Source organism: Semicossyphus pulcher, unplaced genomic scaffold, assembly GCF_022749685.1.
Source record: "Semicossyphus pulcher isolate SPU_LCO1_2020_fin unplaced genomic scaffold, fSemPul1.0.p SCAF_16, whole genome shotgun sequence".
NCBI classification, from domain to species: Eukaryota; Metazoa; Chordata; class Actinopteri; order Labriformes; family Labridae; genus Semicossyphus; species Semicossyphus pulcher.
Window position 1 is genome coordinate 10,810,180 of NW_027211670.1, and position 27,387 is coordinate 10,837,566.

General features: G+C 43.0%; 2 protein-coding genes across 5 annotated transcripts in view; one reads left to right on the forward strand and one right to left on the reverse strand.

The window, feature by feature from the left end:
• Positions 1-8,620, forward strand: part of itga3b (integrin, alpha 3b) — a 31,731-nt gene extending 23,111 nt beyond the window's left edge. The window contains exons 14-26 of one of the 3 annotated variants that reach the window (XM_069664314.1): positions 31-128; positions 1,243-1,411; positions 1,579-1,656; positions 1,748-1,827; positions 1,975-2,052; positions 2,164-2,266; positions 2,570-2,746; positions 4,143-4,277; positions 4,856-4,969; positions 6,250-6,348; positions 6,427-6,552; positions 6,745-6,900; positions 7,243-7,330. In XM_069664314.1, coding sequence (XP_069520415.1) covers positions 31-128; positions 1,243-1,411; positions 1,579-1,656; positions 1,748-1,827; positions 1,975-2,052; positions 2,164-2,266; positions 2,570-2,746; positions 4,143-4,277; positions 4,856-4,969; positions 6,250-6,348; positions 6,427-6,552; positions 6,745-6,855 — 1,368 coding nt within the window. In that variant the 3' untranslated portion in view covers positions 6,856-6,900; positions 7,243-7,330. Of the gene's footprint in view, positions 1-30; positions 129-1,242; positions 1,412-1,578; positions 1,657-1,747; positions 1,828-1,974; positions 2,053-2,163; positions 2,267-2,569; positions 2,747-4,142; positions 4,278-4,855; positions 4,970-6,249; positions 6,349-6,426; positions 6,553-6,744; positions 6,901-7,242 lie in introns of all 3 variants that reach the window. The other 2 variants (XM_069664315.1, XM_069664316.1) reach the window with 2 other exon arrangements.
• A 779-nt stretch (positions 8,621-9,399) lies between these two features.
• ace (angiotensin I converting enzyme (peptidyl-dipeptidase A) 1) lies at positions 9,400-26,602 on the reverse strand. Of its 2 annotated transcripts, none has more exons than XM_069664449.1 (25): positions 26,242-26,602; positions 22,562-22,729; positions 22,397-22,484; positions 21,477-21,620; positions 21,204-21,395; positions 20,102-20,199; positions 19,804-19,973; positions 19,399-19,622; positions 19,156-19,300; positions 17,704-17,802; positions 17,018-17,140; positions 16,714-16,919; positions 16,143-16,279; positions 15,721-15,879; positions 14,879-14,966; positions 14,633-14,776; positions 13,467-13,658; positions 12,989-13,086; positions 12,411-12,583; positions 11,903-12,126; positions 11,666-11,810; positions 11,433-11,531; positions 11,115-11,237; positions 10,601-10,788; positions 9,400-9,949 (listed from the first exon to the last, which is right to left on the reverse strand). In XM_069664449.1, the coding sequence occupies exons 1-25, from the start codon at positions 26,461-26,463 to the stop codon at positions 9,753-9,755; spliced, it is 3,846 nt and encodes a 1,281-aa protein (XP_069520550.1). In that variant the 5' UTR covers positions 26,464-26,602; the 3' UTR covers positions 9,400-9,752. The 2 variants fall into 2 exon arrangements, with proteins under 2 accessions (XP_069520550.1, XP_069520549.1); XM_069664448.1 differs by having other exon boundaries at positions 9,400-9,946; positions 26,242-26,465.
• Positions 26,603-27,387: the final 785 nt, after the last annotated feature.

The following is a 27,387-nucleotide window of genomic DNA, read 5'->3' on the forward strand; positions in this document are numbered from 1 at the left end:
ATATCATAAAATATGTTCCATTTCCTACAGATTAGCTTTCAGAAGGAGTGTGGCTCTGACAACAAATGTAGCAGTAACCTGCAGGTGACAGCCCAGTTTGTTGATGAAGAGGACAAGCCTTACCCCAGGTGACATGACATACTGAATAGTGAAGCCCTCTTTGACTATAATGTTGTTCTTATGTTCTTATTTGTTCTTAAATGTGTGCCACAAACAGCTGACAAGAATTGTTCAACATTTGGGGCAAATATATTTTTTTGCTTTCTGGCTGAGAGCTAATGAAAAAGGCTAATACCACCTCTTATATCTGTGAGGTAGCCTGAATATGAAGCTACCTGAAGATTAGCCTAGCTTACCTCAAAGATTTAAATCCTGAGGACACAGCTTACCGCCCCATCCAACAACTACAAAGTCCTCCTAAACAGCATCTTTACATCTCGCACATTAGCACACAGAACACCTCTGGACTAAGCTTGGATAGCTGTTTTCTTGTTTCCTGTTTTTTGTCCAAGCTAACTTAAATAGCTGCTGATAGTCGCTTCATATTAGCATTCAGACATTAGAAAGGTGTCAGCAGTGTCACCTAACTATCTATCTACAACATGCTAAAGTACTATGTATAAGTAACTTACAAAATTTGAGGAAACATGGAAAACCACCGACATATTTTTTGGTTTGATGTATGCCTTCCCCTCCAGTGCTGTGTTTGCTTGTTCTTTCTGCTAGCTTGACATTAGCCACGCAGCTAAGACTAGCAATCTGTACTAACGCATTGTGACATAATGGTTATTAATGTAATGAATGTTATTATTATTGTTTCTTTAATCCGTAAAATTGCCTCTGGACAGAATCAGGCTAGCTATTGCTCCCTGTTTGTAATCTTTAAGCTAAGCTAAGCTAGCTTCATCTGGCGGTAGCTTCATAATAGTTAGCCTACAGACATGAGAGGTGTTGAGCTTCATATCTAACTCTCTGCTAAACAGTGAAAAGGTGTCGATCCCAAATTTTGAAACCATTACTTTATTGCTAATATACATGTATTAGTGTAATTTGAATTTGCCCTTTTTATGTGTACACAGCTGTGTGCTTATTTACTATAAATATACAAATTACTTACTTATTTTTAAGGGTTAGCTGCCACACCTGGATGTGAATGAGGTGGTTAATGTATTAAAGGGCAAAATAATAAGTGAAAAACAAGTGTCTAATCAGTAAATATTGTCCATGTATCCCTGTGTCCAGGCAGGGCAAACTCCAGGTCCTTCAGTTCAACAGCAATATGAAGATATTAAGGCTGATGGTGGAGGTGACGAATAGTCCTGACGGGGGGAAGCAGGCTGAAGACGCCCACCAGGCCATGCTCAACGTCACCATCCCTTACGCACTGACATACTCTGGAGTCAGGTCTGAGGTACGTCCACTGGGGGGCAGCAGACGACAGAGAAAGGCCCATTTAATAGTTATTTCCTCCTGTCATGTGCTCTCTTCTACATTCTGTCTTTTCTTTGTAACCATCATATAAAAGTAGTTAAACTTTAATTCTCTTTCTATTCTTTTATATGCTTATGGTGTGTTCAGGACCACGATGTACAATGCACTTTGACCGGCACAGCAGTGAATTGTGATCTGGGGAATCCACTTAGAGGCAATGAAAAGGTACGTTTGAATTAATTGTCATTGATTGTATCTCTTTTTTCCTCTGCTGAGATGTATTTGAGACTTTACATTCCCTTGCTTTCATTATCAGGTGTCACTTGCCCTCAAGTTTGAGACGTCAGGGATCGATCTGTACACGCAGGAGATTGAGTCTCACCTGCTGCTGTCCACGTAAGCGCCTAATGTTGACGCATCATTTTCTTTCTTTTATATCTAAAGCATGTGCAGCATTCAGACAACGATAGCTGTTCCTAATTTTTTAAAGGGCAGTCCAAAATTAACATAACACACCTGTTGAAATAATGGATGTTTCTTCAGTCTCAGTGAGCAGTTGGACCTGAAGCCTGTGCCGGTGGGCCTGCTGATTGAGAACACCATCCTGCCCTCCTTCTCCATGTGAGTCCTATTATCAACTCATGACGCACTGTATATACAGTAAAGAGCACAGAAATGCCATGGATACTGAGGTATTTAATGTCACATCACATTATCCATCACCCTCACCAGAGCGAACCCGCTGGTGCAAACACAGTTTGGCGGCACAGTGATGGGCGAGTCAGCCATGGTCAACACCAGTGACGTGGGCAGTCTGGTGGAGTTCACCTTCAATGTGAGTCACCTCCACCACTCAGACTATATTAGACCTCCAGGATTGTATATTGCATCTATAATATGTGTGCTACTCACCCACATTTCCCTCGGCGCCGCCCTGTCTTTGAAGCCAAATTCTTGTTCCTCAGAAGTTTAATATTGCGGGGGAATGTTATGTGAGCCTTGGTTTGTGGTGGAAGCACGACCAGGGGTGGATACTATTTAGGAATTACACAGTCACAGTCAAGCCCATATTGTTATTTCACACTATGTGTTTAATTTCTACAGAGTTTTTTTTTGCTCTTGACTTCTTTAAAACTAGGTGAACATGAGAGGACAGCCCCTGGGAGACATGGGCACCCTGGCTGTGGAGTTTGAGTGGCCCTTTGAGGTCACCAACGGCAAGTGGCTGCTGTACCTGACGAAGATTGTTGTAAAAGGCGACTCAGAGATCGAATGTAACCCTCCGGGAGAAGTTGTCAACCTGCTTAACCTTACTGTAAGGCTCCTTCTTCAGGCTTTGCATGCTCCTTTTTTACAAGTCAATAAACAGCCTTAACAGAGGCTGAGGGAACCTGTAAAGCCCTAAAAGATACTGATGAGGCAGATTGTGAACAAAGTGATTTACACCAAACCGCACACACAAAAGAATACCAGTGATTCAGCTGACTATGAGCCACATGAAAACATACTGTGTTTATATTCAGCCTTTGACCTTTGATACATTTTATGCTTTTTCATCTAATCTTTCCTATCTCTTTGTACTTTCAACTACGCACAAGTTTTTCTGTTCTCTCATTATATATACAAACCCACACGCATACGCACATCCAAAAATGTCCCCATTACCAAAAGGCCACCAAAACGGTTACAAAAACACATAGGTACTGACTTTAATGAAAGAGCAAGAGCTAAACTCGAGACTATAAGTCTACGGCCGTGCAGCTCTGTGAGGCTGCGAGCATGTGAGGCACAGCTTTAAGCTTCATGCTAACGCCAGAATGCTAACATGCCAACACTGATGTGAACACAGAGGTAATGTTTGCTAATTACCACTAAAAAGGAAGAACAGCTGAGGCTGATGGAAATTTCATCAATATTGTGAGTCGTAAACCGCAGGAGGAGACACATTTTATCTAACTGACAGACCAACTGACGCACACAAATGCAGCGCTACATGCTAATTCTAGAATTGTTGCATTAACAAAATACAGTGGTAACATTTGCTGATCGCACTAAAGAGGAGGTACAGTTGTCGCTGATGTAAATGCCATCAAGTTTGGGCGTCATAAACAAAAGTATGAGACAAATTACAATTTTGACTTTACTGACGATTACAAATCTAGAGCACTATGCAGCTAGCATGATTAACATCTGTGTGACAGTTGCTCACAGTTTATTTTGGTGATTTAACAGCTCAGAAAATGTTTGTGTAATGTAACAGTTAGCATGTTTAATTTCCCAAAATGAGGCTGATGTAAAGCAAGAACAACTTTACTTTAACTCTGAATGTGTTGTGCTGTTCACAGGCTTGTTTTTAAAGCTGTAATTCCCCCTGACATGAGTGTAAACTGCAGCAGTCACAGAAGTATGACTAAGAGTCAGTGGCAGAAAATATGTGTGAAAATGGTCCCAAAGCCAAACCACAGATGTTCAGAAATACTCTTTGGAAAAACCATCCGCGTCGCCACACACAAACCTCACAGAGCCCCAAATAGAAAGTCACAATGCGTGCGGCCTCGATATAGACAGTGGAAATGAATGAAAATGCTATTCTGAGAAGAATTTGGTAATGTCTTTATCAAAACCAGTAATTACCATGAGCCTTCTGATGTCATGTCTCTGTCTCTTCTGCTTCCTTCTTACATTTTTCCTCTCCCACTCTTGTCTTGCAGTTGTCAGGGAGCGAACGGAGGCGTATTAAACGGCAGATTGCCGTGGATGATGCTGACGATGCGACGCAGCCACATATCATTGAGCCGCAGGCAGCCATCACTCTGCTCACTCCTCGCAAAGAGACCCATCTATTGGTAAGATTGGTGCACAGTATCATAAATATAACAAACATAACTGCATACATATTGCACAGTAATACATCAAGTATTTTGTGGACTTTTCCCCTCTGAATCACAAATGTCAGTCTGCTGTTGGGGTCAGAAGAGAAGTCAGAGGATCGCCAGAGTCAGCAGGATTCATCCTCTGGGGATGATGTATATCTGTACCAAATGTCAGGGCCTTCTTTCTCATTAGCTGCTGGGATATTTCAGTCGGGTAGAAGAGTGGCATACCAACACTGCCTTCTCAATCGCCATGCCGCTAGTGTGGCTAGAACCCATTTAGAAATACCTTCTTTCAATCAGCGTATACTGATTACATTATCACTGGCTGCAAAAGTGAATCTCCTGCTGGCCTTGCAGACTCCCAAAACTCCTTTAACAGTTTAACTTATGTTAACTGCTTCAGACTTTAGATTATACAGGCGTTAATGGACATTCTCTCATCTATCAAATCCTTACGGAGACTGTTTGCATCCTGAATAAACACCTACGACAGCAACACGATGTAATTGTCAATTTGTATAATAGTTCTTTCTCCTTGTGTTTTGAAGGAATGCTCCAAAGGAACAGCTCGATGTGTGACATTTACCTGTCCTCTGCTCAACATGACGAATTCAGCCAAGATTTCTGTCCGCTCCCGGCTGTGGAACAGCACAATGCTGGAGGTCAGCTCATGTGAATCTAGACACACACACACACACACACACACACACACACACCACATCTGTTGTGCTTTCCTTTCCATTGCCATTCTCAAAGAATAATATTAATGTAATCTCAAAGATTTCAGTTTCGTTCTCTTTGGCAGCACCTATGGCGATAAACGTTAATTGCGGGAGCACACTTCCCAGATATCCAGACAGTGTTGCATGTGTGACGTCCACGGTTGGCTCCGGTCGGTGACTCTTGATTTTCCTCGCTGACGGTCGCTTTCCTTTGCCTTCATCTGAGCGTCGAATTTGTTTCTTTTTCTTTGGATTTTCACTTATTTTTGAAGTTGTATCTGTAGTCATCGACCTTTTCTTTGTTTGTTCAGCCATAGTAGATTACTGTTTATTCGCAACACTTGCAGAGACCGGAAAAGCAGCCGCTTAGCTCCGCCTACCCTCTCTGGCAGACCAACCACTGCTGCGTGACGGAAAACGCGTCACTAACTGGGCGCTGCTTGTGACACCCAGTCCATAATACTGCAAATGCAAAGGCATTCATTATTGGCGAATCAGCTCAATCACCATTGTGTTACCACATTCAGCAATAGATAGTGACTTAACAAACATTTGTTTAAATTAAAATCTTCGAGATTATCACTTAAGGTAAAAACATACCCACTAAAACAAATATTTTTGCATGTTAATTGCTTATTGTTGTCAATATTTTTGTCATGAATAAAATATACTTAAATATCTTTTTTCATAACAAAGGCATCAGTGAGTTTTGTGCAGTTCAAGCCTGAAGCGGACATCGTCCATACATTTCATTTACTCCGTTTGCCCGCAATAATAAGTCATTGCTTGTTGGTTGTTTTCTCGAGATCTCGACTTATTTATCTCGTTATCTCGAGATAACAGTGCTTCAGCACCATAACATCAGATGATCAAAACTTAACTTACCTCATTAGTGCAGGCAATGGCAGCATGGCATGTCGTGGTCTGTAATATCACAGTGACCAGCCTCTAGATAGCTGGAAAATTATCCCGTTATCATGAGAAAACAAGCTTTGTTATCCTGAGATAACGAGAAAAATAAGTTGAGATCTCGAGAAAGTAACTGAAATAAAGTCGTTATCACGGGAAAACGTAGTAAACAAAATGTATGGATGTATGTCCGCTTAGGGCTTCCATACATATAACAAATCAAGCAACATTTTCACAGATTAATAGTGGACTTAAACACAAGGGGAAATTTTGTGTTACAGAATTAATGAATTGTGTGTGTGTGTCTGCAGGACTATCCCAACGCTCTGAAAGTCACGGTCAGAGGTCAAGCCACCCTGAAGCTCATCACAGATAAACCAACTTTAAAGATGGACAGTCAGACCACCATGGTGCGTTATAATGGCAGTGGTAATGGTGATGATGATGATGATGAGGATTTTACTGAACTTTCTGCACCCCTCATGTAGTTTTCAGTAGATATAGAACCAGTGGAGGGGGTGGAGGTGCCATACGAGCTCCCACTGTGGATCATCATCTCTGCAGCAGTGGCAGGAATTCTCCTCCTGGGAATAATCATCCTCATACTGTGGAAGGTGAGCCGACCAATCATCACAGCACTGATTGCACCGCCTCTGAGTGTATTTGTCACCCACACCAACCGTCTTCTCTGGATTATATAATCGCTGTTGAGCCATTCATCTGACTGATGTATAACCACAGTATCAGTCTAACCTTTCATTCACCCTCCTCCATGCACCCTCCTCCTCCTCCTCCTCCTCCTCCAGTGTGGCTTCTTCCAGCGGGCCAACAGGAGGGAGATGTATGAGGCCAAGGCCCAGAAGGCTGAGATGAAGATCCAGCCCTCTGAGACAGAGAGGCTGACCGACGACTACTGAGGCACCCACGGGTCCCCCAACAGCACACACCAGTAGGGCTTATGGGTAAAAACGCCCCCGCAAATGGACTTTACTGAGGATGCTTTTAATTACAGCGCTTAGCTTGGGGTGTGATTCAACCTGCTTAACACTTCTTCTCTTTTATGTCTGCTGTTGTGCCTAACGCTGCTTCTCCTTCTCTTTCAGGCTAACACTATGCATTGTGTGATCTTTCTATATCCAGTTTTTCCTTCCTCAGTGTTGGTTTATCTTCTACCTAACTTGATTTTCCTCAGCTTATGAATCCTAAATCTTCCTCGCCGTCCGTCATTAATCCAAGCTCTCCTGCTGTTTAATGTGTTCCCTCTTTAATGTCACCTCCTCCCTTTCTCTCTCTTTCCCCGGCAGCTTGGATTCTTCAAGCGAGCCGTCTACTACCGGATAATGCCAAAGCACCGGGGGGTGAGAATTTGCAAGGCTGAGCGCTACCAGTTCAATCTGGGATTTCAGCCTGAGGAGCCGCAGAAAAAGTATTGGATCACCAACTGGACAGAGATGCAGCGTTACTACTACTGAGGCCTTTACTTTGGACCCTGAACGCCTCACGGTCACGCTGGTTTGATACGGGCCAAACACAGAACTCTGAGCTCGGTCGGGCCACACGGACTGCAGCGCACGGACCAACTGTGGATCGTTCTTTTTTTGTTTCTTTAGTAGATTTCATTTTTCAGTGCAATATGCTGAACATTCGTTTCGGAGATTGTGATGTGTTAAGTATTTTTGCCGAATGCAGTGTGGTACAGTGGAATCTGGGTTGCATTCAAGACTAAATTGTTTGATTATGTTGCAGGCTTTTTATGTACCAAATTTTGTGTTTTCTTTTTTTTCTCTCCGAGACTTGTTGGTCATTCATCATGTTTTTTTCCACCATTTCCCTCTCTAATCAGAGGAAGAGATCTTTTGATTTTCCCCGTCATTGTGTACGTCTTTCTTTTCTTGTCTCCAGGCATCACTTTGTGGTCGGTGGTTGAAGGCTATGTAAGGATTTTAGATCTACGTCAGTCATTTTAAGAGTGCACAGCAGCCAAATCTTTACGTGAACATCCACGTTATGTTTTGGACTACAAACATTACTACCAGATGAAATGTAGTTATGGTTGTGGCTCTGAATGTTTCCCTGGAGAATAAATACAAAAAGGTACAGAGAAAAAAATGGTACTCACTGATGAAAAAAACATTTAAAGCCCCCCCTGGTGAAAAGCAACACCTTCTTGTCTGTTTGTCGAATTAGCTAACGTGTTTGTGATACGATGGGAGCACACTTGATTCTTATTTATTACACTGCCTCGCATTAGAACAGTAAAGAAACCATTTTGATATGTTAAAGAATATCACATACAGGGAGTCATGACACTGGATTTGATTAGACATGATGTAATATGTGTCTGGAGACTGTACGCTGTCGTTATAAATTGTACATACTGTCTTTTTGAATGAATGCATTTGTCGTTGGCCTTTGTTATTTCACTGTCCTGAAACTTTGGATTTCTGTCAGAGACAGTAAGCTGACACTTCTTGTGGCCCACTTTGAGGTCGGCCTGCAGCACTGAACTGGACCAAAAGTCTCTGAAGTCTCTGATGGGACCAAGTGTTATATTACCACTATAGTCTGTTACCTCAGAGGCCACAGGCTGTCACTGTGGCTGCAACAGACGCTCTATAGACTCTGAGTAAAGAGGGAAGGGCTGCACAAACTGGTCTCTGTGGTGTTCTTCACTGTGCAGTGTCATTGAAATTAAATTGTTTTAACAACTTTTGCAGTTTATTTGATACCATTTAGATGATTAGTTTTGGCTTTTAGCTTTATTGCAATCTCGGATCCCATCAGCTATAGTTTAACGACGATATAGCCCCCGGGGACAACGGTGAACATTCCAGTCAAGACTTCCTTTTCCGCGTGCTTCATTGTTCACAGAAAAAGAAACCGTTTTTTCTTGTGATTTACTTGTGATTAACATTTTTAATATCATGGTGCAAATTTGTAAGAAGTCAAGCTTTGTCAGGTCTGTCGTCAAGAGGAGAAGAAAACTACTTTTAAAAGGCTCGTTTGTTAAACGGAGGTCGGATCGATCATTTCTGATGCATTCGAGGAAGTCGGGAAATCTGAACAGCTTTCGTCACGCCGCGTCAGGGCATTTATCTCAAGTTGAATTTTAAATCTAGAGCAGATTGTTAGCTGTTAGCATGCAGATGTCTGTTAATAGAGATTAACAAGAAGCTAAATAATCATCATCGAATAGCCACTGGTGGGAGCTAACCAGTCCACACGGACTGTTTTTCCTGCATACGCCGTATCCTGCTGATACGTGACATAGTGAGACTACAAGCGCACTACAAACGGAAACCAGAACACTTGCCGTCCAGGAAATCTTATGTAGAATCTGTAACTAGAGAATACCTTTATATAAATATAAAAAAAAGCGCTACCAACCGAGCTAAACCAGCGCCTCAACCATTATCATTCTTGTTTGAGCACGTAGTCAGAAACATATTACATGTCTTTATTGTAGAAATGCAGAGGTTCCAACATAAAAATGAAAACAAAATCAAATATTCAAAAAATTCTGACACAATTAATGACTTTACAAACATTCATTTACAACATTTCCTCCCTAAACATTCAAATATTGCAAATAAATTACAAAAGTGTAATAATCTTTTGCATAGGCAAAAATAATTTGACTTCGAGTGTATACAATAAATATACAAGACTATAAGGAGGCAGACCAAACAGAAGGGCGATTTGATCACATGTACTATACAGTACACACAAACACTGATGTTCACATTGAGGTTGGCACTGTGCGAGCAGCTACAGTAAGTCAGGCTTACGTCAGCCCTTTAGCCACCACCGTCCACTAGTCCTTTTGCTTGAGCTCCACCATGGACATGGACTTTTCAGGCTTTTTTGACTTCCTGTATTTGTAGGCCAGCAGGATGGTGGCCAACAAGAGGACCACGCCGATCACTAACAGGATCCACTGGCCTGCTACGGCACCTGCGCTGTCCACACTCATACCCAGGAAGTCCACTTTGGTAGCTGGAGTTTCACCTGCTGGGAAAACACAGAAAATACTCATTAACATATTCATCAAAAAGATCTAGAGCCTGGCACAAATTTTAGAAGCTCAAAAAGAATGCAACGGTAAAATACTGTCGCAAGATGTTACTCCTCCTGCCTGCAGATGCCGCACAACAACATGCCTAAAGGACTTGACAGGTCTGAAATTTGTAACAGGATGGCATTTTTGAATAGCTAAGTATGACATTGTTTTTGTCTCAGAGAGTCGACTCCAAATTTCCGTGTTGTTGTAAACACCATTTGTGTCTATACTCTCCATGTCTCTCTTGTGTTGTTGTTGTGTACTTGTCACTATCTCTTCCCCAGCTCTCTCTTTCACTCTGTTGCTGAGAATCTCATCAATCTAATCTGTGCGCATCCTTTCAGCAGGATCTCATCAGTAAAACAAGAGGAGCCGCAGATTGATCCCACTGTAAGCCTCGGCAGAGGAGGAAAACAACATGAATGCCTCTGTGTGAAGACATTGCGCCCGCCTTTTCTCTCCTGGGAAGGAGTTCAAAACACATTTGGCTTGGAGATTGGAAAACTCATTTGACACACATTTCCTGCCTGCATGTGTGTGCTTTTATTTGTGTATCTATGGAAGTATGAAAGGATGTGTTTGCATGAGTTTGTTGGACGTACTTTTTTCAGGTTTCCAGTCGTACTCGGGCCACCCGCGAACGTCATTGTTCTTCTTGTTCTCTTCCTCCAGCCACTGAATGAGAGGTTGGAAATACTGCATGAGCGGCTGGGCGCTCATTTTGGGCTGGCCGGTGATCATGGCCATCGCCTCGGGCCAGGGTTTGCTGAAGCCCAGCTTCATCACATCACTGTGAAGAGAGCAGGTCAGAGAGGACGGTTAGAGGAGACGAGGATCAGAAGGAAGAGTGTGTGTTGGAGACGATCACACATTTCAACAGCTGCCTGCATGGAGAATACTAACATCTTTCATAACAGCCGTAGCTCAGAGCCACAATAATGTCTGGTTCCCTCAAGTATAAAGGGTTGATTGCTGATTTGTATGTACATATATAAATGACACCCATTACCTAATTAAGGAGAGGGAGAAGAGTTTTTCGTGTCACAAATGCACCATGGGATATGTATGCGTCATAAAGGAACACTATGCGTGGTGTCATTTGTCGTGTGCACTTACCCCATGAGCTTCCCTGCCTTTGCCGACTTGTAGATATCACATGTATGTAGAGGCCCTTTTTGATTGGCAGCTTCACACAGAGCCTTGTGGAACTGGAACTGGATGATGAAGCTCACGAAGTACCTGATGGAAACCATCAAACATGTTATTTTAACATTGTGCCAACAGGAACCAGAAACTGCTCGTAATGGTGATAGCTTTTTTTTTTAACCATGTCAGCAAAAGCACATTATCTTCTATTGTGCAACATTTATATCTTATCTTGAAGTACATCCAGGCAGTTATCAATGTGCCCTGTGTGTCCTGATGAAGATTTACCTCACATAGGGCACGTTAGCAGGGATGTGGAACTTTGCACCTGGGTCAAAGTCGTCCTCAGTGCGGGTGACAGGTGGACACAGGCCCTGGTACTTCATTCTGCAATCAAGACGAGATATAATGTTGTTATTTAGATAAACAATTAACTAAGCAATCACTTATTACACAATCAATCTAGCACTCACTAATTAATTAATTTAATATTAATTTAAATTGATAAACATCAGCTTTACCTGAGGTTCCACCACTCTTTGTTGTACTCAGTCGATGGGATGCGTCCGTCAAACACCTTCCATCTCCACTGATCCATCAGGTAGCCAAAAGGCAGGAAGGCGATTTTGTCAAGCGCCATGCTCATCAGGAAGTTGATATCACTCTCTAGAGGAGGGGACAGAAACACAGAAATTACAAGCTTATTACAAAACATGTTTTCATATGAACATACAGCCCTCGTGGTCGTGGCCACTCACCGTGGTTGTTTTCTACTTTGTCCAGCAGGCCGATGCTCTTCAGATGTCCGGGCGTTGACACAGACAGGGCGAGAACATCGCCGATGGCCTCGTGGAAGCCGGGGTTTGCTCCGTCGCGGAAGGACACGGGCTGGTCTTTGTACTGCAGGAAGTACTGGACGTGGCCCATCTCGTGGTGCACCGTGATCAGGTCGTCCATCGTCACCACAGTGCACTGTTTGATCCTGGAGGAACAAACAAGGGCGTGGTTACAGCTGTGAACATAAACATCTTCCTGGCTGAACACACGTTTTCAACACGGTACTCAATGCTGTGTATTGTATTAAAAAAAAGAGGATTGATCCTCTCCGGCAGAAGCAGAGCTCAAGACGTTATCATTTTTTGCTGTCTGTGCTTGTGTTAGACTGGCTATATTTGTTTTGTTTCATCCCCATATTTACAGTGTTTCCTCTGCTGTACATCTCACATTCTGAGTTTGGTTTCCGAGCCTTTTTTATTTTTTTTCTACCTGAAGTCTTTTCTGTTGTAGAAGTCCCATGCTGACGCGTGGCACACCACCTGGCGCCCGTCAGACGGCTTCTCCAGCATGGATTTGTCCCAGAACTCCCGTGGCATCGGCAGCAGACCCAGCGAGGTAAAGAAATTGTCCGATTCCTGGAACATTCTGGTGGCGTTCCAGCCCTGAACAGAAGAGAAAGAGTAACAATGAGGATTTAGATATATGTGCACATAAATACTGTATAAACAGGCAATGAGATATTTAACATTTGGACACAGCTTTGTTTAGAAATTGGATGACTGCACATAGTGTAAGCAAAGAAGGTTTTATGAGGACAGGAGGTATCACTCTTGCTTCCCTCTAAAATGTGTATAAAGAGATTTATGAATTCAGTACTCTTCATGTCAGCTATGAATGGCTGCTATGAAAAATCGTATTTTCACCTCTGAAGACCTCTAAAGCTGCATGGCAAGCGGTGAAAGAGTGCAGGAGTGTGTGTGTGAGAGTGTGTTCTTCCTGTGAGTCCCGGTTCATTCATGTGTGCAGCAATCATCATTATGTAACAGCTGGTTCATGTGTTTACTCACCTGTGCTACCATGGCTGGAGTGGCATCAACCTGCGTAGCATGCGGGTAAGGAATGGCCAGATCCATTATGCCAGACCACGTCTGAGCCCACATGTTGCCTGAGTGGAGAGAAGACAGCATTCATACATCCTATTTCTACAACCTCTGCCAGAGTTAAACCGAGCTGTCACTCGCAATCTCACGCTCGACGCCTCTGAAAGCAAATTAAATCCAGCCTAAATCCAAATGCAACTGCAGTCAACGACAGAATATCAATGCGGTATGCTTCCACATAAATGGAGGGTGTCAGAATCCTTTAAATTCCTTAGTGAAATACTGATTGAAATGCTGTTTGGCATAAGCTACCTGAGCCTCAACCACTGAGAGGCTGGCATAATCAAAGATACATCTTTGAGGGCGGCGTTAAACTCCAGATATTTTGCCAACACATAGTATAGATTTAAGAAAGACAGAACTGAATGTTCAATTTGTAACTCACCCAGCAAATGAGCAGGAATGGGTCCTTTCAGGTTGATGTGCTTGGGGCCATACTTTTTGTACAGAGCCCTGCGGACATACGCATGCACATTCAGATAGAGAGGCTCCAGCTCCTTCCACAGAGCCTCCAGGTCCTCCTCAAAGGTGGGAGTTTCATACAGGGAGCGCCAGAAAGCCCCATTATCAGTGTGACCTAAACACAGTACCAGGAATGTAAGCATTCATCAGTTAGGTGTTTTCTAAGTCAGTAATGCGGGCAATGCTAACATGTCTTTTGGGCGAAGCTACTTAAGAAGCAGAAATGGCCTGCATGTCAAATGAACAGTTAAAGGGGAAGCTAACAAGCTACTTTTTGGTGTTTATGTTTAGCCAGTTGTCTGATTAACTTTTTACCAAAATCATCTGCAAAAAAATATGCTAGCTTAAGCATATACTAGCAAAAACAGACAAAAAGGCCCCAGTTATTCGAGGAAACCACATTCATAAATTTAGCGCTAGCTAGCTTCTGTTAGCACAAACACTGGAAACAAGGGGAAGCAGCTAGCCTTACACTGTCCAAGTGTCATTACATTTTCCACCCAGCAGGAGGGTTTTACATGCCAAGCTATTTTTTTAGCTGACCAAGTTTTAAGCTAACAGCAGAGCCTCCTCAAAAAACGGACTCTGGCCTCAACATAAACTATATTTTTGGAGTTCTGCTTTTGTACAGATTAAAAGAACCAAATAAACTATATAAAACGCGCCCTGGAGGTGCTGGTAGGCACATTTTGTTCCTGTTTAACAGCAACAGGGTAGCTATTAGCTGTTTCCCCCGGTTTCCTGTTTTTGTGCTATGCTAAGCTAACAGGCAGCTCTTAGAAGTTAAATATTTATTGTACACACATAAAAGTGGCATCAATTGTCTAACCCACTATATGAAAGCAAATATTGCTGTGTAAGTACAGCCAAGACAATCTATATTAGCTACTTTCCATCAAGTACTGATGGAAATGTGTAAACGTTGTTCTTTAGCTCCACCAAGACGAAATCTAATCTTCTCTTTTAGAAAAGACCTTGCTCTAAAAAATTTAATTCTCCAATCCAAGGACAAAGTTATTGGATTTTCTGAAGCAAGATAGATCAGAAAGAGTCTTAAGGTGGTTGTGAAATTGCTTTTTAAGGTCATACCGTTGAGTGTGGCAGCTTTGTTGGCCAGTTCAACATATCTCTTGTAATCCGTGCGAAGTACTTTGCCAGCAGCGTCTCTCCATCCTTTCCAGGCAAATAACAATTCGTCATAATCCCTGGACTCTGCCATGATCTTCTGGAGATCTGAAAGCAGTATTTAAACAAGCAATTATGGCACTGCTTGCTACACATTTATCTATACTCGTTATTTTCAGGACTGATATACAGTATATGTCATAGTCTTACCTGGGTCCAGTGGATGGCACCTCCCATCTTCTCTGCAGACCTGAGCAACACTGTACTTTGTCTCCATGTTGGATAGAAGAGTGTTGTACTGAAAGATAAGAGACATGAACCAAACGTTAGCTAGTGCTGAAACCATTAGCAGCTGATATCTGGTATTTCAATTTGCCAGCTTTCTACAGGGTGCCCAGGTGAAGGAAAAAGGGTGTGGGCATGTAACCATCCTTGAGTTGGTTAGTATAACAAATGTATTCCTTTGTACACAGGTCCTAGAGCTCTGTGTGGCTGAAAAAGAGTCGTCCCTTTACAACACACCAGCACACAGGCAAACAAATTTATTTCAGCTGGCTCTTGTCTAGTTTCTCTTGACAAGTGGAAAAACAGGCTTAAAAACAAATCCAAAGTATTTGTCCATATTTTTCCTACACAACATCATTGACTTTTTATAATGTGGCCTTTCCAACACATTCTCATGGTCTAACTGGATTTTAGTTTAGCAGGAAGTTAGATTATCACGGCTTGACAATGAAAACAATATCAAAACTTACTAGATACACTCTACTACTACTAATATTTCAGATTACATTAATGTTCTTACAGGCTTATGTTAGCTAATTTATTAGCTTCACAAGGCAGCTTATATGGCTTGATCCTTGCTTTGGTAAATTAAGCTAGCATAGATTTCTTCTTTTGTAGACGCCCTCTGAGCAGCATCATCATGAGATTATAATGTTTTAAGACTGGGTTTTGGTTTTCTGTAATTTATTCTTAAGGACGAACATCTATCCAACTGTCCTTTAGTTCAACCAACAGAACTGGTCAAACTGAAACTTTTTCCACCACACCTCTTCCAGTTGTGCCGACGGCAGTGCGGCCCTTTCAATGTCGCTGAGTTTCTTGATGATGCGTTTTACCGAGCCGTCCTGGAAGTCAGTGGTGTCGTACTGACGGGCCTTCTGTCCGTACTTCAGCGTGTGGGCTGACATCTCCAGGTTCTTCTCAAGCTAGAGATGGATAATAAAGACTTTTACATTATTGTCTTTTCACATCATGTGACAGTAGAATAAGGGTTATCGGGAGGGTGGTTGACAATTGGTAGGTAGGCAGATAATGAGGTAGACAGGTAGAAACATGCTATCATGGGCTGATTAGTGACTCACTGACACTTCCACACATCATTGATGTTTGAAATAATAATCATTAATAAAAATAATTGAAATAATGTTTGAAAATTGTTAAGGTGGAGTAGGTCAGTCAGAAGCCTCACCATGGCCTGCTTATTGGCTTCGTTGATGTCAGTGTTGTACTTCCAGGAGGCCTCGGTGTAGGCGTTCCACACCACCTCGGCAGTTTCGTTGTACTCAGACAAAAATGTCTTCGCATCAAGCTCATCTGTGTTCTTGTCTGGGTAAACAAGAGGAAGACAAGCACGTCAGGTGAAATGCAGGATGCGTATTGAGATATATATTCACATGAAAAAGAAGCACTACTAATCTGTTTGTGTGCACGCAGAGGAAACTTTAGAAGAGACAGCAAGAAATTTAACAAGCCACAATTTCTTCTAGCCCATCTCTATTTTCTTACAAGCTATTTTTTTAAAGCGTCTGGAAGTTTGTCTTAAAATATCAGCTCTCGATACTTGGATCAAAGAGGCACTAGTTGTAAACACCTTGCTTTGTGACTTTTTGCTGTTATTGGTTTGTGGAATTTATGGTGTATTTAATTTTTTCGTAAAAAATACTTGAGTGAAACCACACCCGATTCAAGACCGATATCAGGAAAGTTTACAGAAACTTTCATGATTATGTTTCGATTTTGGATTGCAACTAATTTCTTACCGACATCCTCAGGGTAGCCCTCAGGGATGGGAGGTACCCAGTTGAAGTCAGGCCACCCCAAGGTCTCGTTCACATTCTGCTTCACCAGCCACTGAATGATGGGGTCGAAGTATTTCATCAGCGAGTTGGCGTCCAACCTGTTGGTGCCGATAGCCTCCTGGAGAACCTCAGGCCAAGGTTTGGAGGAGCCAGCCTCGAGGATTTTCCTGGAGCAGGTAGAATGAAACTCTGTTACTTCACTGCTTAAATAAACATTATTAATGCTCTGCGATAAAAACAATGGCGGTCCAATCAGATTACATACTTTAAAATGGCCCCTGCTTCTGCAGAGCGGTAGATGTCACATGTGTGTAAGGGACCTGTGTGATTGGCTGCCTCGCACAGTTTTTCGTGAAGCTGGAACTGCAGGATGAAGCTGACGAAATACCTGAGGGGGAAAGAAATGCTTGAAAGAAATCTTTGGTGTGCAATATGCTACGCACACTTTCAAACTTTTTCTCTAACATTCAAATCATAAGGAGATGGACAAAAGACTTCTGATTATCTAACATGTGTGTTTAGGTATTTCTCAGTCCCCACATTGTTAAAGGAACTATCAGGGGTCAGAGGCTTTTCTAATCGAGCCTCCCGCCTTTACTTCCTGTTATTGTAGGGGTATTGTAATGAAATGCAGTGCCTGTAATTCAGTCCAGATTACAGTACGAAATACCTTAAATCCCAGATCACCGGCCATTCTTGCATGTTCATTCTCTGTACCACATTCAGTTATTTCCCTGGTTCTTTCACGTGTGTGTGTGCAGGCACATACACACACACACACACGTTGTGCACAAAAATAGCACTGCGTCAATCTAATGGAATTTAAGTTGTTTTATTTTTTGGTCAGTGTGACTCAAGCTTTAATACATGTTGTAAAAAAATTCAATGCCCCAAACTATCTATCCTGAGTGTTAACTTTCACATATTAGTGGTGCTGGATCATGGTGCTACCTGATGTATGGCGTGTTTCCAGGGATGTGGTACTTCGCCCCGGCATCAAAGTGCTCCTCTGTGCGCCTGGTGGGCGGGCAGATGCCCTGATATTTGGTCCTTTAAAAGGGAATAAGAGACACATTTAGAGCACAAGGCATGGGTTACATAACTGAAACAAGTTTTTTCTTATTTAACCAGTTTGAAGATTCCAATAATTGTCAGCTGGGCATCTGTTCAGTTTTTCCAGGAAGTCCTGCATTCACAAATACCCTTAAGTTTAAGTCCCAGACGGTGCAACCAGTCGTCTGTTGTTACAACAGAGCAGCTGGACTTGATCTGTTTTTACCGCACAAGTCTCACCATGTGTCAACTTAATTTACTCAATGTAAAATGAAAGCAGCTACAACAGTTTGTTTTTTCATGCTAACTATATTTAAATGTCAGTGTGACATTATGAAAGAGGTTGTGCATAGAGATGGCTCAAATCTGCAGCTCCCCTCAGCAGGAGGCTCAAATCATCGTTAAGCTGTCCAGCCCGCAATCTGACTAGTGTGGCCCCCCATCAAAGCGTGTTTTTGGCCGAAGCTGGCGATTGGGTTTTACAAACGCAGCACTAAAAGATCCCTGTACATGACGTGCTAAACATCAAACAGACAATGTTAGCTAGCTGTTGAACATACTGGAGCTATTAGCTGCTACGGAGTCAGACATCAGTTGGTAGAGACCAAAACAGAGCTAAAAGAAAGCGAATGTTTGAGTTTATTCAGTGCTAATGCTAACACTGCTGAACAAGTGCTAACAAATTGTCGAACAAAAAGCTGTTAATATATATGAAAGTTTTCTAAAAAGTCTAAAAAACTCTGCACTCTTGAGTCATTTTTTGTTAACTTGTGTGATGTTTCAAACAATGGACTATTGCTAGCTGATTAGCTTAGCTTAACAAAAAGCTAGAAGCTCCAGGAATTTACTGCACCCAGCCAAGTAGTGAAGGATTTAACCCCTTGATGTTTTTTTTTTACTTTGGTTAAAGAACAAAGACGTGGGCTTTAGATATAGTAGTTTGATTTTGTTATTGTACTGTATCCAGTCTTTGTGCTACATTAAGCTAATCGGCTATTAGACGTAGCTAGGTATTTGGTAGAAACTGAGAGTGGTATCCATCTCAGCATGAAAGTGTTAAATCAACTTTCCCAAATATGTCAAACTATTCGTAAACGTGAAATTCTAAGATGAATCCAAAAGGTGACTGGACTTGGTTCAAGTTTCATTTCAGCTCTCATTCAAAAGGCTTCTTCAGTTCGGATGAGACGTCTTCAGGAACTTCAAAAACCAAGTCCAGTTGCCTTTTGGATTAGAGTTTCACGTTAACAACCCATTAAGCTTGGAACTACCATGAGCTGTATGATTGAGAACCTTCACAGACAAGTTAACGTGAAATATCTCCTGTAAGTGGTTTGTATAAAAGCCTACCTGAGGTACCACCAGTCAGAGTTGTAGCGCTCTTCAGGTGTTTTTCCACTGAACACACCCCATCTCCACTGATCGATCAGGTAGCCAAAGGGAAGGAAGGCTATCTTCTCCAGAGCCATCTTTAACAGGTAGTTCGTATCAGTTTCTGCAGAAACACAGTGTAAATAACAATATATATAAGAATGAATCTAAATGTTGTGTGGGAGGGTGTTTCAGTGGCATGGATCGTCTCGTTCCCCTCACCAATGTCAGAGGTCACAGTTTCCAGCAGATTGATGGTTTTCAGATGTTTTGGTGTGGAAACAGAGAGAGACAAAACATCGCCGATGGCCTCGTGGAAACCGGGGTTTGCTCCACGACGGTAACCCACAGGTTGGTCCTTGTACTGCAGGTAATACTGGACGTGACCCATCTCGTGGTGCACGGTGAAGAGCTGCTCCATCGTCACTGTGGTACACTGCTTGATCCTAGATGATGAAACATCAGTCCATAAGTCGCCTTCACACACATTTGAAGGTCTAACTCTCAGTTTTATTGTCTAACAATAATCTCAATATATCTTAAGTCTATTTTCAATTTATGCAGCAACAAATAAGGTGTAACTTTAACTTCCTACATAGTACATGCATCTAAATGAATGTGTTTTACCTGAAGTCTTTGCGGTTGTAGAAGTCCCAGGCAGACGCGTGGCACACGACCTCTCGACCTTCAGGTTTCACTAACATTGACCCGTTCCAGAACTCCTGAGGCATCTCCTCCAAACCCAGGGACATGAAGAACTCCTCCGCCACAAGAAACATGCGGTCGGCATCATAGCCCTGTGAAGGAGAAACAATCACAGAGGTTTGATGTATGACATTTCCAGATTGCGCTTCCATTTTTGTGCCCGCATGCCCACAGGAGGCATCTTTTCTGTCCTACAATCCGTCCGAGTCACTTTACTCACTTGTTTGACCATTTCATCAGTCACGTCCATGTTGGGTTTGTCAGGAAATGGGATCATCATACCATAAACATTGTTCCAGGTCTGGGCCCACATATTTCCTGAGGGTGAGGAAGAAAACACACTTTAGCAACCAGTCTTGTCATGCGATACTCGGCTCAGAGGAACCATAGGAAATGCCTCATTCACTGTAATGAGATCAGCGCAGATGGCTGATTACATCTTCCTCGATTTTCCAAGACTTCAGTGCAATGCATAGGTACAATGGCTGTTAATGTTAGGGACTGTATGAAAATTATTGGCGCAGGCTGGGAGGTGAAAAAGGTAAGATCCTCTAAGATCCTCTCTTGATTTCAAGGTGAATATTGATGGAAAAATTAGACAAGTGACAGCTTTGTTGCAACATTCTTAGGTGTGGAAACATTGACCACACGGCAAGTGTTGCGAGTAAACAGTAATCTACTATGTCTGAACAAACAAAGAAAAGATCGATGACTACAGATACAAACAGTCTGAAAAGGAAAGCGACCTTCAGCGAGGAAAAGAGGTACAAACCGGAGCCAACCGTGGACGTCACACATGCAACACTGTCTGGATATCTGGGAAGTGTGCTCCCGCAATTACCATCTATCACCATAGGTGCCGCCAAAGAAAACATAACTGAGACTTTCGACTTTACCATAGTTCTGTTGAAGGTATAAATGAAGAATCAAAAAAGGCAACTTCAGCTAGGGAAGAAAACTTGCAGATTACTGACACATTGGTCCTCCATCTATCATAAAGTAAAGCCCTAAAAAAGTCATGGTTGTGTCTTGGGCTTATGGCAAAATGCAACTATAGCGCACACACATCTATTTTGATGTAACTGTTCAACTCTAAGGTAAGTGTGCAAGAAAAAGGTTGAAATAAAATACAAATCTGGCGAATGAAAAAATGGAATACCCTCGTCTGCCTTGACAAAAATATCTCTCTGCCCTCTCTCAAGCTAAACAACAAAACTTTTCCTCTGCACAAACTATTTTCACACAGTTCCTTATTTCATTCAGCAAATATTCATGGCTATTGTCAGCCTGTTTGTTAGCAGCATAGTAATGTTGTGTTGTACCGAGCAGGTGGGCGGGGATGGGTCCTTTCAGGTTGATGTACTTGGGGCCGTACTGCTTGTAGAGCTGGCGGCGCACGAAAGCATGCAGGTTCTGATAGAGCGGTTCAATGGTCCTGTAGAGCTGCTCTAAGTCCTGCTCAAAGGTCTCAGTCTCATACCAAGAGCGCCAGTCTGCTCCGGTGTCCGCAAATCCTAAACAGGAAAGAAAATGTCTTTAGCATTTCATCTTGAATCTTGCGCTTGCGATGTCAAAGGTCACAGGGAGTGTCTTACCATCGGCTCTTGAGGCTTTGTTGCTGAGCTCCACAAACCTGGGGTAGTGTTTCCTCAGAGGGACCCCTGATGCGTTGTGCCAGCCCTCCCACGCGTACAGCAGCCTCTTGTAGCTCCTGGAGTTGGCCATGATATCTGTGAGATCTGGGGAAATGAAAGATAAGAGCCCATCACAACCAAGTCACAAAGAAAAGTGTGTACGAACTTAACTCAAAGGCTGTATGATTTTCCTAAAAACACCGAAGATGTATTGGTGTTAAGATGACTTCATGCTCTCTTAAGGCCAGAACGGACACAAACAAGAGATTATCTTTGAGTTATGGCGACTCTGCGACACTTTGAGCGCCACTTAAAACAACATTAATCTTCTAAATGGGAAATGAAGGTGAGGTAAAGGAGACAGAAGATGGTTGAAATGGTGGAAAAGTTGACCGTCTGTTATTATAATGACACATTGTTTTCGTGAAGGGATGTACCACACACTTTGAATGACCCTGCTCCAGCTTAGAGCATTTCCAAGACTAAGAAACCAACAATCGGCTCTCTAACAACAGTAAAATTACTTATTTATTTTGAATCATTTTCAGTAGGAATAATAGTTCTTGCTCTCCGATCGTGCGGTGTTTTTCTTGGCGAGCGTTTCTCACCATTAGTTTTGCTGCTAACAAAACACACATCCATTGTTCACAGCGTTATAAGCTACCGACATGCTGTTCCTTTAGCTTCTAACTCAACACTCACGGGCACATCCATAACACTTCCTCTCCTTTCATTTTGCCCACCCTGTTACTTTTCCCTCCGCAAGATAAGATCTAAACCTCTTAAAGCACGTCGCTGTTTGTTTCCTGTTCCTCAAAGCTTCTCGTTTCCTGTTCCTTTTGTAGCATTTAATTCATTTTTGTTTTGCTGTATTTACTCACGAGGTTCCAGGCTCCAGCTTATGTTCGGCTGTGGATGCACCTTGGCCGTCGAGTAGATGTTGTCCATGGTGCTGAGGATTGTGTTATACTGGAGACGAGAGGGAGAGATGTAAGTGAAAATCAAAAAGGTCTCAGGAAGTTTCCAACTAGAATTATTATACACACATCTTTTCTTTCGATTGGGGGCAGGTTGGCCGCTCCCAGGATCATGATCTTTCCCATCAGCTTCTGGTCACTGGGGGTGAGAGAGCTGAGAACATCCTTAGTGAAGACCTCCTTGGCTTTTGCCCCCCAAGCTGAGGAGAAGGCCTGCTCCTCAAGGGACGCGGTTACCTGAAGACAAGTGGAGGAGAAAGGCAATGGTAATGTACCTCATCGCTTCATTCATGCAGTCGCTCTGAACATTTTAAAGGCCTGCCCCTGACCTGTGAAGGTCTCACACTGGGAAAACTACCAGCACCTTAGGGTGACCCTCGAGTGCACAGGGGAAAACAGGAAGCTCAGGTGCTTTTATACTTTGTCATTTATTTCCCAGCAGTGTTTTGGCACAGTGACATTAAATCATTCAGCAAAGGGATCCTAATTAACCCCATCATGGGGTCCTTTCGGCCGGTTCATGATAATATTGGATACATTTTCAGGATCAGATAACTGGATCTTTTCAAATTGAACATAATATTACATTATTACACGTCTGTGTTAAATACTCGATTCTGATTGGTTAATTATGGCATTCCGAGGTCTTCTATTCCTACATAACAGACCGTTGCTATGAAGAACAGACCGTTGCTAGGGATTCGTCTCTAATCACAAAGTCCAGAGGACTAACTGTAATCATATCAATCCGCCGAAAGAAGTCCGGTAAATTTGATGTTGGTCTGTTTACCGAGGGGAAAAAGAAAAGAGACAAAAACATCAGAGAGATCTACAAAACTGAAGACGGAAGGAAAAATTTAAATGTAACACAGTTTTAAAGACGGAGAATGGGAAAGAAAATGTCAACAGCCTCTGACAGCGATGAGACAGAAAACCTCAAACCTCACCTTTAAAAACACGTTTACAAAATCCTTTGACAAAAGGCTGGAGCCTATCCTAGCTGTCATTACGCGAGAGGCGAGGTACACCCTGGACTGATCAGCAGCTGACGCATAGAGTCAGACAACCTTTCATGCTCACACCTACGGGCAACTTAGAGTCAGCAATGAACCTAGCGAGCATGATTTTGGACTGTGGGAGGACCGCGGAGCACCCGGAGGGAACCCGCACATGCATGGGGAGAACATGCAAACTCCACACAGAAAGGCCCCCTGTGTCCGAACCGGAATTACAACCAGGAACCTCTTTGCCAAGACCAGAAACTTGTTAGAAAATGATCACTGAGTTAATTAATTAAACAGAGATGACCTAATCACTGCACCCAGTGCGTCGCTCCCTGATGGTCAATAGAAAGAATGCAGGTTTAAGCTCCGAGACTGCACCTAATTCCAACAGTCTCTGGGTTAATCAGCTGTTGGCTGCATTACAAAAACATTTTGACCGTTAATGTCACGCCTTTATTAAGTCAATATTTTAGTTTACTCATCTAATAATTGCAAAGGCTTGCACGGCCGCACATGCCGTTACTAAACTCCTCTTCCTGCAACATGCCTCCATTTCTTCCCTGACAGCTGTACCAGAACATCCTCCCAGTGGGATCAATAAAAGGCTCGATCTGTCTCCGGGGAGCGAGGACGGGACAGAAAAGGCCTCGCTCAAGGATAATATTTGTAAAATATGTCTTTGTGTCCTGTGTACACATGCTCGTACATGGCCTCCATTTAATCTCAGGAGCTTTTCTTTATGGCATTGTGGAAGGTCATGGACACAGTGCAGATGCTCTTGTTATAATGACAGAGCTGGAGGAATGGGTGGAGTCAAGGCTAGTGTAGAAAGCTGTATAGATAGTGTATGTGTTTGTCCCTGGATTGCTCCTATTTAAAATGATGGAGTAGTGCTGCACGGTGGATCCCATTTACTGCACGTTTAATGTTTAAATTGTGAGAATAAAGTATTTTATTGCGTTCCAAGCCTATGTTTTGGTGAAAAAAATGCAAATCATCCTGTAAATGTTGCTATCTAAGTCACACTCCTCATATCTGCACACACTAATGTTGATGTAACCGCAGAGCAATGAGTTAGCGCTCACCAGTTGCTCAACACATCCTGCAAAGCCTGACAGCACAGTAGCTCCTCTCCAGCGATGTTCCCATTAAAGCCTTCTCTTATCTGTCTCTCTCACTGAAATAACAGGCCGCACCAGGGAAAACCGGTGACAGTGAGTTGAAGTATTAACTCTGACCTTTGCTCCCCCCCTGTCTTTTTTCTCAATCGTTTTCTCCAGCCCGCCAACACCCAGATAATCACATTCTCCTGCACAGAAAGACAGTAAAGATAAGACTGAGATGGCTTTTTTTTTCTGCTGATCGTCTTCCCCTTCAAGGTCTTTGTGTTATACAAGCCCGCAATCAGTGTTGCAATTTGTAAGGAGAAGACGGTATCAGCAAAGGTTTCCAAAAAGGATTGATAGTATTTCAAAATAAAAGCTTCTAGTTCGCGTCTAGTTCGACACTTGAAGGCTGCTGGCGTTTCTAAGGATATCAGTCATTGATATCTACTCACTTATTATTCAGCATGGTTAGAGTGTGTGAACTCGTCCTCATTCAGGAACAGAATCACCCTCACCTCTGAAGCTGCAGAGGAACTGTGCATGCTAATGTTAGCATGAGCACATGCTGTAGTTTAATCTGCAGTTTTCTCGTAATGATTTGAATGTTATGAAAGTTAAGCATGTGGAGTCCCATCATTAGTGCATGTCTCTGTCAGGCTGCTTCACCCTGCTCCCCCTGGCTGCCACATCAGATGCAGCTCGGCGCTCTGATCCACTTTGATCCCATCTTTGAACCGTCAGGGGGGAGAAAAAAAATCACCCTCGTACACGGCAGCTTCAATCCGGCCTCATCTTTCACCTTAAATCCCCGACGCATTTTGGGGAGCGGAACACATTCTGCGGCCTGACCCTGCTGACACTAGCGCGGCGGAGGGGAGGGGGCTACTTCTACACCTGTTCACTTTGTGGACAAGAGCCTGGATCGTGTACTGAAATCCTGTTGTGACAGCTGTCCAAGCACGCAGAGGGGAAGAAATAGAGGCTTTTGCGCTTGTGAGTTTGTGTATGAGTGAGAAAGCTTGTATTGTTTGCATGAATATGACTTTGTTAAATTGCCTGAAGTGAATTCGCTGTCACACCTCCGCGGTTTCAACCTGTATCCTGCACCATTATCTTCAATGTTTATTCAAACGTTACACCCTTATGTCAAGATAAAACAGTCCAACCATTGTTGACTATCATAAATGTAACGTCCTACAGCTTGTCGGCATTTTATAGCTGCAAAAATTGCAACGTCGGACAATAAAAGCTGCTAGTGTGCGTAAAACAGCCGCCTGCAGCAGGTGGACAATCTGCATCAAGCAGAGAACATCATAAAAACACAGTTAAACTAATAAAAAAGACAACATAATAGTGTGCACGACCTCCTAGAAATGTGTTCAAAACTTGACCGCGTTTGCACTGCAGGTGTTCAGATCTGTTTTACATTTCCAGTAACACACAAGCTGAGTTGGCTGCAGCAGGAGGAAACTGAGCGTGTCATTCTGGAGAGGGATGAATAGGGGTTGATTTTCAAGTCAAGCAGGGTTCCAATGCTCAATTCATAACTTAACTATGCATGCATTCAGTGCCAGTACATGAGCGAATAATAACAGCGTGTGAGAAAAAAATAGATCCAGACTCTTGGGAGTTACCCTACCTGAAGCTTCGAGTTGTGGTCTGTGATGTTGGTGTTGTAGTCCCAGCTGGCAGACACGCTGTAGAATAGCACCTGCTCGGCTGTTGTGTTGTAGTCATCCAGGAACTTTAATGCACTATCATTTGTGTTGGTATAAGTCCCTGGCTTCCATTCTTCCCGCAGATCCACAGCGAGTCCAAAAACTGGCAGCAGCAGACACACCGTCCACACAAACCTGCCCATGATGAGCGTCCACCACAGACAGAGTGGAAGAAATAACTGTAAAGTGGAAGAGTTGGGAGCTAAAAATACACTTGCTCCAGTGAAGTGAGAGTGCACCTTTTCCCCTGGAGCTGTTGTCTCATGCACTCCTTCACGTCTCCGCTCTCAGCCTCCCAGCCTGCCTGCTGGTGAAATGCACAGAAAGCCGAAGCGAGCGTCTTTTTAAGTGCCAGTGTAACCCAGCCCACACTTCTCTGCAGCCTTCCCCTCTCAACACTTTACAGCACTGGACACATTCCCCCACTCTTCTCCTTCCTCACTATCTCTTCTCCCTCCTCTCTTCACTCTCTACCAGCCTCCGAGGATTCACCGACAAGAATCTTTGATCAGATCCAAGTTCCTCTGACTGCAGGAGATCACAGATGAGATGTGCCTGCCTGTGGAGCAGCAGATCCCCATTAAGCAGCACTGGAGTGTCTGGGAGGGACTCCACATACTTTGCTCTCAGTTCCCTCCTTCAGCTTAGTGACAACAGAGGGAGGGGGGTGGTATAAAGGCAGGGGGGGGGGTGAAAAAGAGAGAGGGGCTAGGGGAATAAAACAGGAGGGGGCTGACAGGATTGAAGGCTGGCGGTTGAAAAGGCTGAAAGAGAAAGAGGACTATGAAAGGGGCTCACCTTGAATTGATCTTTCTCCAATCAGAGGAAAGAAAACTTTAATTACACCTCATTCAGAAAGCCGTTACCTTATTCCCACCAATTTGATTAAAGTCTGCAACAACCCCCCAATAACCTCCTTTTTTAAGCACCAGGAGGTGCACAGCTGCCATGCACAGGGAAGGTTTTCAATCTGTCTCCATTCTTGGCATCTGTATAGTAAAAACCCAAGATGCACAGCATGTAATTAGCTGTATTTCATTGGCTCCTGCACAGTAACTGTCAGTGTA

Bases quoted from the DNA above. Each gene is read 5' to 3' on its own strand.
- ace (XM_069664449.1), bottom strand. From the start codon at position 26,463: ATGGGCAGGTTTGTGTGGACGGTGTGTCTGCTGCTGCCAGTTTTTGGA. The intron at 20,200-21,203 runs GTACAACACAAC...CCTCACCCTCAG, and splicing joins CATCCCCGCCCACCTGCTCG to GAAATATGTGGGCCCAGACC. The intron at 17,803-19,155 runs GTAGGCTTTTAT...TCCCTTTTAAAG, and splicing joins TCTGACTGGTGGTACCTCAG to GACCAAATATCAGGGCATCT.